At 40.8% G+C, this 9,808-nt stretch overlaps 1 protein-coding gene across 1 annotated transcript; it reads left to right on the top strand. All coding sequences in view use genetic code 11, as the record gives it.

Moving 5' to 3' along the window:
• Positions 1-2,189: 2,189 nt before the first annotated feature.
• On the top strand, positions 2,190-8,422 carry EGR_02477 (Ras-related protein Rab-14; the record flags this gene model as incomplete). Its single annotated transcript, XM_024491726.1, has 4 exons — positions 2,190-2,298; positions 2,335-2,698; positions 3,591-3,659; positions 8,290-8,422. 4 exons carry the CDS (start codon positions 2,190-2,192, stop codon positions 8,420-8,422), a joined length of 675 nt encoding a protein of 224 aa, XP_024353877.1.
• Positions 8,423-9,808: the final 1,386 nt, after the last annotated feature.

The following is a 9,808-nucleotide window of genomic DNA, read 5'->3' as shown; positions in this document are numbered from 1 at the left end:
ACCAACGTATCCCGTGGATCCATATGTACATTGGCTCAGTTTGTGCAGCGACTTTTGACCCAATTTCACCCTCTCTTTAGCTATCACCACCACAACACTCGCCAACATTCATGCTGTCTTCACCCCATCTAAGTGAGTTGATGCGGCTTCATAACTCATGACTCTGAACATTTCATAGCATTTCCACAGGAATCACTTTAACTCTTCCACAACCTCTTTTGCGGAGTCAACGGGGAAATAATCGGAGGACGTAACTTTATTCGTGGGAATACATAATCGGCTTTGATATAATCGTTCGACTCAATGGACAATTATGTGGTGATCATCACTCTGCCAAATTTACTCTTTGGACGCATCCACGCGCACCGCTCGTTCGGAAGGCATTGACACGCTTCAGCAACTAGCCGGCCGACTCTTAGTCATTCATATTTGTGTACACAAGCCCTGGTTACAACATGTGAGTGCAACCCCAGGGCACAATTAAGGCACCCTTTGATAAGACCACGTCCTTACCGAGAGCCTAAAACTTTCTCTCTGGTCGTCCACTGTAAAGCTGAAACGGCTACTCTACCTGCTGCTGTTGTAAACTATCCACCACAACTCCAATTGAAATACTAAACAATCGTGGGTAAAAAATCATATTTTGTTATTGGCTATTAAGAATCTAGTTAGACTGCTTTACAAAGTTTGCTTCCAATTTCATCGTATCAAAATAAGCGTACTCTAATACCACTGTAAAAAAGAAGATAGCTAATGAAGAATATGCCCCTTCCCAAAAAGCACAGAAGATTAAAACTAACTATGCACTAGAATTCAATTTCAGTATTCTGATTCAACCATAGTTTCACATAATCCGGAACATTCTTTATTTTACTGCTAAATGCGTAGGAGGACGCGACTAGCCACCTTGTTTACTTCTAAGTATTGCCCATCACCCTACTATACCCATCCTCCATTGCAGTCTCTTCCATCCAGCTGGTTACATTGTCGCTAAAATGCGACAACAGAAAGGGCCTATCATCAGTGGTAGAAAACAACGTATGATACTCCAAGGTCTTCGAGGCACCCAACATAGTAGTCTCAACTGCAGTTATTACAAGCCTTTACCGTAACAACACCGGGTGTTTTGAAAAAAGGAGTACAAAGCCAATTTCCAGGGAAGCATCATTTTCTGATAAAGTCACTAAAATTTATATAGGTGAATAAGGGTAGGTTTCGGTGGTTGTGGAGGTATAATCACTGTGCAATGTTAACCGTTATTTTTAATTCCCATTTTTAGTAACGAGCCACTTAGGGGCTCGTCTATTGCACCTCCGGACTATGCCAGTACCTCCAATCCCTTGTGTATTGTCTTCTTTTACCTTCGGGGAAGTCTCAGGCGCTACATTCACTTTTAACCGGTTACGTAAATTGTGTATTGACTCTCAGACACGGTACAGGTTATCGGCAATAGATCCCATGCCTAGAATGCACGCTTTGTTATCTTTAAAATACGCAACCAAAAATTTCTACTCCTTACCACTTATTTTAAAGCATGCACCTAAAATTGTAATGGACACTCTTCCTTGTTATTTATTTTTTTAAAGATGTGCTGGATAAAGTCTCTAATTCTCTAAACATTGCGACCTACAGAAAGGTAGAGTCAAGAAGGTACATTAGGCTTTGTTGGAATACTAAAAGATGCGGGTTCTGGAGGTCCTGACGGTCGAGTCCACATCATTAGACTTCAAAAAAGAAATACCATTTAGCCTCATGTGTAACCATGTCTTTCTAAATAGTGAGTAAATGACTTCCCAGCGTTTCTTCTGATCTTACAGTCACTTCTCTCAACTCAAATAAAAGTGACAAAGGTGTTGGTAGGCATTTATGACACTCACCATACGTGATTCTGTTGATAAAAGCTGATTGCAAATCTTGCTGACCTAAAATTATGCAAAATTGTTTCGCGCTTTGGGGTAAGTACTTTAAATTTCACTGATTTTATCGAGTAACGGACGCCACGGTTGGATTAAGAAGCTTAGTTGTAAGTCTGCAAAGCACAACTTGCACCAAAATGCTTAGTTTATTTTGTAAATTGGAGATTTTGCTGTTTGAAATCCGGTGGTTTGTTTGAACTGTCCCGCAAAAACTCCGCTTCAGACGATTCAAATTGGCTTCGCCTTGTTTCCTTTTTTGCATATTTTGAAAATATGTCTGCCGGAGGAGGTTACAATTATTCATACATTTTTAAGTACATAATTGTTGGCGAAATGGGCGTTGGTAAAAGCTGCCTGATGCACCAGTTTACGGAAAAGAAGTGTAGGCTTCGCTGGATCAAATAACTCCTTAATGTAGTCTTTCCCGATTGTCCTCATACAATTGGTGTCGAATTTGGAACTCGTATAATTGAGGTAAACGAGCAAAAGGTAAAGCTTCAGATATGGGATACTGCGGGACAGGAGCGGTTCCGGTCTGTAACGAGGTCGTACTATCGCGGAGCTGCGGGTACCCTCCTAGTCTATGATATAACCCGTCGATCAACATTCCAACGTATTCAAAATTGGCTTAGTGACGCTCGAAGATTGACTTCGGCCAACACTGTAATGATGATGATAGGGAATAAGTCAGATTTGGAGGAACAACGTGATGTTTCGTATGAGGATGCGAAGGCATTAGCAGACGAAAATAATCTTATGTTTCTGGAATGCAGCGCCAAGTCGTAAGCAGTTGCACATCTTTAACTCTTATTTACGTACAAGAAGTGCTGTATCTTGTGTTATTATTTGTTACTTCCGTTTGATATTCTCTATAGACGCACAGTAAAACCTGTTAGATTTTTTCCATTTCGCGAATACAACGTTATGTACCGGCTTGTTTCTACTAGTTTTATTTTAGATGTGTAGCTTATAGTACTATTATTTTGTGAGTATACCCGGAATCGCTACTAACTGCTGCTGATTTTAATTGACTTTGAAGTATTTTCACTGCGCGTATTTTGTAGATTTGCTCATTTTCATGTTTTCGGTCTTATCGCCTAACTATTTATGCTTGTAATGGTATATTAAATGCGTGCCAATTCATTTATGCTCAGCATCAACTATTACATGTCTTCAGTTGAATCCATGTCGGCTTTACTGAACCCTGTATTTCCCGATTTACATCCATGTTTTGCTTTTTTAAAATTTGAAGCTCACATTCCTTGTAGACGGCATGCAATAATTGATACGGTTTAGTCAATTTACTGTGGTTGGTAGTGCCAAATGTTTATTTTCTAAGTTTTACTTTAACTCATTCGGGTGGTTGTTCGTTAACATCCCGACGAAGCCTTTATCACTGGTTCTTTTTCCTGTTTTTGTCCCCAACTATATATAAGATGAATTAACAATCTTCTTTATCCGTATTTCCTTTCTATTAACCGCATCAGAGACAAGTTAGTATGGGCTTACCCAGTTTCCCTACATCACTTCAATTTCACAACCTTATTGCTCGCGTGCAGAGGTATAGAGATCAATGCTGTCATGGCATTGCAATACCAGTTCATTGCATCTGACCAGCACAATTGTCTCCGTGGTATCTTGTCACTGGCATATTTGTTTTCTTTCAACTTCTAGTGGTGAAAATGTTGAAGCCGCGTTTCTGGAAACGGCGAGGAAAATTTATCAGAATGTTCAAGAGGGGAGGTATGTGTGTGATTTCTGTTTTTCATTTCAATTTGAAGTAACTTTTTCTGGTACCAAAATAAGAGCATATTTATGGCCACTGTTTTGCTGGAAGCCAAAAACCGTGCAATTTACTGATAATTGAATCCCCTATTCATTTTGTTTGTTATCATTTTTTTACAATGGTTATGCCATACTTACCCAATCCAAAGGTTTTTTTGGCTATTCGTTTCCTTCCATCGCCATTGAAACCGACACGCCACGTTTACCCACCGAATACTCCTTGAATGTTGTCGCTCCCTTCCTAGCGCATATTTTTTGGGCACGCGTAAATGTGGAGGTACCGCTATGCATTATGAGCTTATCTATAGATTAAGAGGAGTGCATAGCTTCACTCATTTCCTTATTCGTTCACTGTGCTAGCGGCTGATCGCGTCCTGGCGTCTGACCTTCTTGTGTCACTGCTGCTGTCACTGTGTGCCCATTGCCGTTGTATCTACTTCATTACTTAAGCAAAGAACTTTCACACGAATATGTGTGAGTTCAGCCACCTGCTATTTTGCTTCCTCTGATCGTATGCATAGTTTGGTGAGGGTTGAATGTTTTACTCTGAGAAAGCTCAATGTGTCAGTGAAATATGCGCATCAAATGGATACACAATTCCAAATGGTTTGTATGCATATTTTCCCATATAAGCTTGCATCTTTTTTGTTCTTAAAACGCATTGGCTTAACATGAGAGCACAAGCTGAAGCACCCCTTTTTGTAAACCACATAGGTGAATGTTGTTATGTATCTTTCCCAAAATGTGCATGCCATACCGGAAACATTCATTTGAGTTACGCTTAACGGATGGACTAGCATTCAGAGGCTTGGCGTTTTCTGTCAGTTTACCCAGGTCAAAATGCCTTTTTCTTTTTTGATACGGCACCCTTACGTGCACTTTCTGTTAGGCCACAATTAGTCCCCAAGTTCATGAATTTGCACGTTTTCTCGTTTCTTTTTCATTCCTTAAAATTATGCGTGTGGGAATGCGTTTAACACATTTTCAAAAATGTAGTTAAGCTTATTTTCTGCTTTTTGAATTAATGTTTAGTCGTTTGCCCTAGTCGGTGATGTTTTACCCCATTTGTTTTTGTCAAAAAATGGTTTTGGGGGCTGTATTTAATGCCTAGAATTTCTTCACCCAGAGCCAAGAACTCTTTAGACATCGAGAGTGTAAATAGTATTGTGCAACTTTCAAAGAAGCGATTGCGACGCATGTTCTTGGCCCGAAACGATTGGCCTCCTTTTGAACACTGCAATCGCACACTATTTTCTCATGCATTAGCGGCAATTGCGAGGTTTGTTCTTTGCTCAAGTCGCAGCACAGATCAAGAGCACACAGAGCTCTCGCATCGCAGTCTGCCGTTCGTTGCGCGTGTTTTGCAGCCAAATCCTGACCTGCCACAGCTTGAGAAGGCTAGCCACTCCCGAGCGGTGGTATTTTTCACATTCCTGCGCACAGGCGCGCACGCGTACTTGCTTTGTGTAGCATCTCTCAGTTGTGTAGCGGCAGGCTTAACGGTGGTACCAGCTAGCGGAACTACTTTCTTCTATAGCACTTTTTTGCTAATACGTGCTGTGTATGTGCGTGCACACAGTCCTACGGGTTTCATTTAGTCCACTTGAAATGCATACATATGTGGACTTATGGGACGTCGTGGGTCTATGCCTATGGCTTTGCTGACATGATTCACCGCTATGGTGCGTCATAGCTGATGCCTAATTTTGCAAAGTGAACACTCTCTCTCTGGCCCAGACAATGCCCCTTTCGACCGGGTTAGTGTACCTTAATGCTGGTGCTTTCTCTAAGATTTGCTGACCTCATTTGACTTATATTTTACAAAATTCAGGTATTCTGATACAACTTCAAGTAGCCTTTGCCGATTACAAACAAAACGGATGAGTTTTACTTCAGTAGACACAGTGTTTTTGACATATGTCATGGAAGCAGTCTCCTTTTATCGGTAGTTTCAACGAGTCGTTAGGATTGAGATGACTGTGATACCATATAATCTGATAGCATTTTAACATATGATTTCCATTCTAGGCAGAGCAAAACAACAACTGAGTTTTTGTCGAGAATGCGAATTTTGCATGACGCGCCAATCCGATTTCTGGAAACGTTCTGTTATAGGGGTTTCACTCTTGAAGTATGCCTTGCGAATGGCCTGAGCAGAGAGAGCAGGACTAGTTGGTCGAAAGCTATAATATGTACGAACATGTGGATCTCGACTTAGCAGTATAAGTTGGGATTGCTATTCTTTACTTTATCACTTGTGACAAATAAGAATCTTGATCAATCTGCACAGATACCGCATAGGTTGAACAAAATGTAGTCTTTTCTCTGCTGCAATGTAGGTTAGAAATGCTTACTTAATGGGATAGTTAAATGTGATTAGAAAGTGGATTCGTAACAGCTTTCTAGTGTATTGCTTAGGTAGAGATAAATTATCGAAGAATATGTGCCAAAAATGTTTGCATCTGTTTGAGAATGTAGTACTGACTTCGGTTATTGCATCATCATGCGGACTGATTAATTAGTTGGAGTGGGTGGGTATCTTTTTATCTTTACCAATTAAGCAAAATGGATAAGAGAAGAGCCTCCAATTAAGCATCGAAGATTGATTTATGGAGTCAGGTCAATTCTTGGAAGACCTCAATGGGTCGACCACGTGTCGCTATAGCAACGCTGTTTAAAAACCGCGCGAGCTTGATTTTGAAACTTTCGGCCACGAGCTTGCGGCATTTGATCGCTTCTGCGCAAAACGCTTCATTTACTTTCGGCACTTTCCTGTAGCCATAATTGCCCGTGGGCATATATATAAGTCACCGATCGTTTGACTTTATTCTTCATTCAAACAAATTTCGATAAGGTGAACTTTGAGTTAATGGTGTAATTTACTTCAATCACTTGATCTAATTCACCCTCGCGTTAGCTTTATTTAATGCTAGTCATTTGAAATTGAGTTGGTTGGACAGGTCTAAACTTCCGATGTATCTTCCCTTACTTGTGTCTCCACTCTGCTTATTTTACCATCTGATAATGTTCAAAACTCATCGACTCTCAAAAACAGTCCGGTTAAAAGCAAAAACATTCAATCTAAGTTTTTTTGCCTCCAGATTGTGCAGTTCCGTTTGCTCCTGCGAGCTCCTGATGCGTCTTGCCTACAAACTTAATTAGTGCTTTGTGAACTCTTTACCAGGCATTGAAATAAGGATTTTGTGGAAATAAAAATTCCTTTAGATAATAAATGGCATCAAATTAAACTTCTTTGAGTGAAACACTACTGAATGCGTGCGGTCAGGTCTCACAGTATCCCCGACTGCTCTCCTGCATGCGTGGTTTTTGTTCTTCATTGCTCACCCTTAGCTGTAACAAGGCATAGACAGCCACAAAATGAAGAAAGCAGTAATAGTTAGGAAGGGCGACAAACTGTCTCACTGACTAGGAAGTTTACTTACTGGTCATTTATTCGTGGTGTTCATCCAAATTGAGCGGTGTATGCTCGTGGCTTGGCTTATCCACGCGAAAATGCAGTCTTTCTACCTCCCGTGTATAATCAAGACCTGACGAACAGTGGACAATTTTCATCGCTTTGCTTTAGGGTCTATGCTTTGAAAAGATATTCATGGGACACGATTTGGATAAGTTCCAAGCAATTTTTTTACGTCGTATCCTTTAAGGTTATAGTATTTCACTTTTTTTACGCCCTTCTCACTCGTTTCCTCCACCCTTTCGTGTCCTTCATATTCCAATTAAGTGCAACCTTTTATTTTCGGTATAGAATAGCTTTGATGTGACTTCCGTTGAATATTTTACTTTAAAATACGGCTTTTGCGTGTATCTCCAGAAGGTAAGAAATACATTTAATAAATTATAGGATTATTGGTAAACACAATTTCTTTTGGATTCTTGAGCCATTTCAAAACACCAAATTACCTTTCCGTTGTTCATTTAGACAAGTCCATCATCGTTTACAAGCCGTGTAGTCATAATCCCCATGACAAAAGTTTAAGGGAACCCCACATTCTTTTTTGAATTTATGATCTTAGGTTTACACCGTCTGATTTCCTTTGAGAAAAATGGTTTCTTTTGGGAATCCTTTACTATTGCTCATCCTCTTCGGGTTGTGTGGGTAGGTGAAAAAAAAAACGTTTTTCTCATTACTCTGATTCACCACCCTGTTTTGTTTGCTTCCGCTCTTTTTATTTTTATTTCATCGGAATATGGACACTTGGTTTTCTTTCCCATTAGCAAAAGGATCGATAAATGTTTTTACCTAGTAATACTATTTGGTTTAGTTTTTCCAGCTTCTGGGTTATTTCTGACAATTTTTTATAAATACAACTACTTTTTGGTTATTTACCTAGGTCTGTTAAGTAGGTAGCTAAAACAAGCCCAAAAGCATAAGGTCTTGGACAATATCAGTGTAGTAGCGCCGAAAAGCTGTAGTCTAACAGCGTGGATGACAGGGTTAAAGATATGCGAATCCGATTTGAATCCCGCTATGCAGCAGATCGTGTATAGTCCGCAAAAGCATGAAGTAGCGTGTTAAATATTACTTGCGAACTGATGCAGTGCTAACCACGCCTGTTCCCACTGCCAGTGTGAACCTTAACAGTGCGGAGGGTGGTGTGTTGAACAAAAACGCCTTCCAGGTGGGCGCTTCGGCCCAGTCGACGATGGGGACCGGAGGGAACGCATCTTCGATCGGTGGCTCCGACGGTTGCTCCTGCTGACTGTATTCCTCCTCTTTCCTCTCCTCTCAGCCCCCCTCTCTATACATAGCCCACAACCCTCCCTCTATCCTGCGTGTGGCCCAATATCGTGGCAGTTTTACCGGCATCTGGCCCTCCTCTCGTCCGCTTATTCTTTTACTTTCGTGCTTATGATCATGGTATCTCTTTCCTCTGACGAACGAAGGTGTGCTACCGTACATTTGGTGTGTGTAATAATTGGTGGCCGCAAATATGCACTTCCGGTGTGGGAGACTGAGCTTCAGTTAATTTTCATGCGAAATCCTAATTTAGCTAAGCCTCTATCGGGGCTCGTGTCATTGAAGCTGGAGATCTAGCAAGTCCGCTCGGATCACGGCCTTAGGGTGCCAGGCTAAAAGTATTTGCTGGGATTTTATTGTTTGTTTTAAACATACTTTAGCCCGTTTTGGATTCCAATATGGCTCAATGTACTAATCCATCTGTGGACATGGTGTCTCAATGTGCTTGATCATGCTAAGCTCCTTATCCTCCTACTTAATTCTATAAATCAGCAGCACAATTCCGGTTCAATTTGGAAGTTATTAGAAGAAAGTAGCGATCTGAAAGATTAAGAACAATCCGGAGGAGTTGGCACAGCAAGCTTGGGTGTTGGAACAGCATCACATGAAATGTTAGACCCTCTCACAAGTGGTTGTGCAGGTCGCAACGGCGTGGAGACATCTCTCCCTGCGTCTTCTTTCCCAGCCAAGGTAAACTACTGCTTGAAGTCTACTCGCTTTGAAATATCTTCGGACTGCAGGAGAGGAGGGAATTCAAAGCCCGGAATGTGCCTGATATTTTGCACTTTTTATCATGTAGAGTAAGGTTGTTAATATTAATGACACGTAATGAAAACGATTGAACAAGAGATGGTGGGTTCATATTTTGGCCTTCAGCGCAATCTCCGTGTTTAGATATTTTTGTTAACGATAAAATTATTCAACTAATTTGCTCCGATGCGCAATCGGTAAGGAAAGTTAACAGCTAGACGCGATTTTCAGTCAAGGGAACGGATATTGTTTGCGCGAAGCCACATTTGATGAACATGAGCCTAGGAATTCACCTGAAGCCGTTTATTTGACCATCAAATTATCCCTTGCCAAAATTGTCTTTGTGAGAAGTTACTAGCATCAGGATTCCTTTTTTAAGGCGCTTCAAGTGATACACCGGAGTAAGGCTTGGTTTTCACAATCTGACTTAGGAAAGAATCAATGGAAATGAATTTGCACCAGTAGAAGAAAGGAGCCTCATTGGCTGAATTCTAGGTTAAGAATTGCGTTACGGCTTTGCTTTTGACATCAAAATCACTGTTGCAAAATCGTCATAATTAAACAACGGTGGTCATTATGAAGAGGTTGCAGTTGTTGT

The sequence above is a fragment of the Echinococcus granulosus genome, assembly GCF_000524195.1.
Source record: "Echinococcus granulosus chromosome Unknown EG_S00011, whole genome shotgun sequence".
NCBI classification, from domain to species: domain Eukaryota; kingdom Metazoa; phylum Platyhelminthes; class Cestoda; order Cyclophyllidea; family Taeniidae; genus Echinococcus; species Echinococcus granulosus.
The sequence above is the reverse complement of the archived record's forward strand: the minus strand, read 5'-3'. Positions and strand labels throughout refer to the sequence as shown.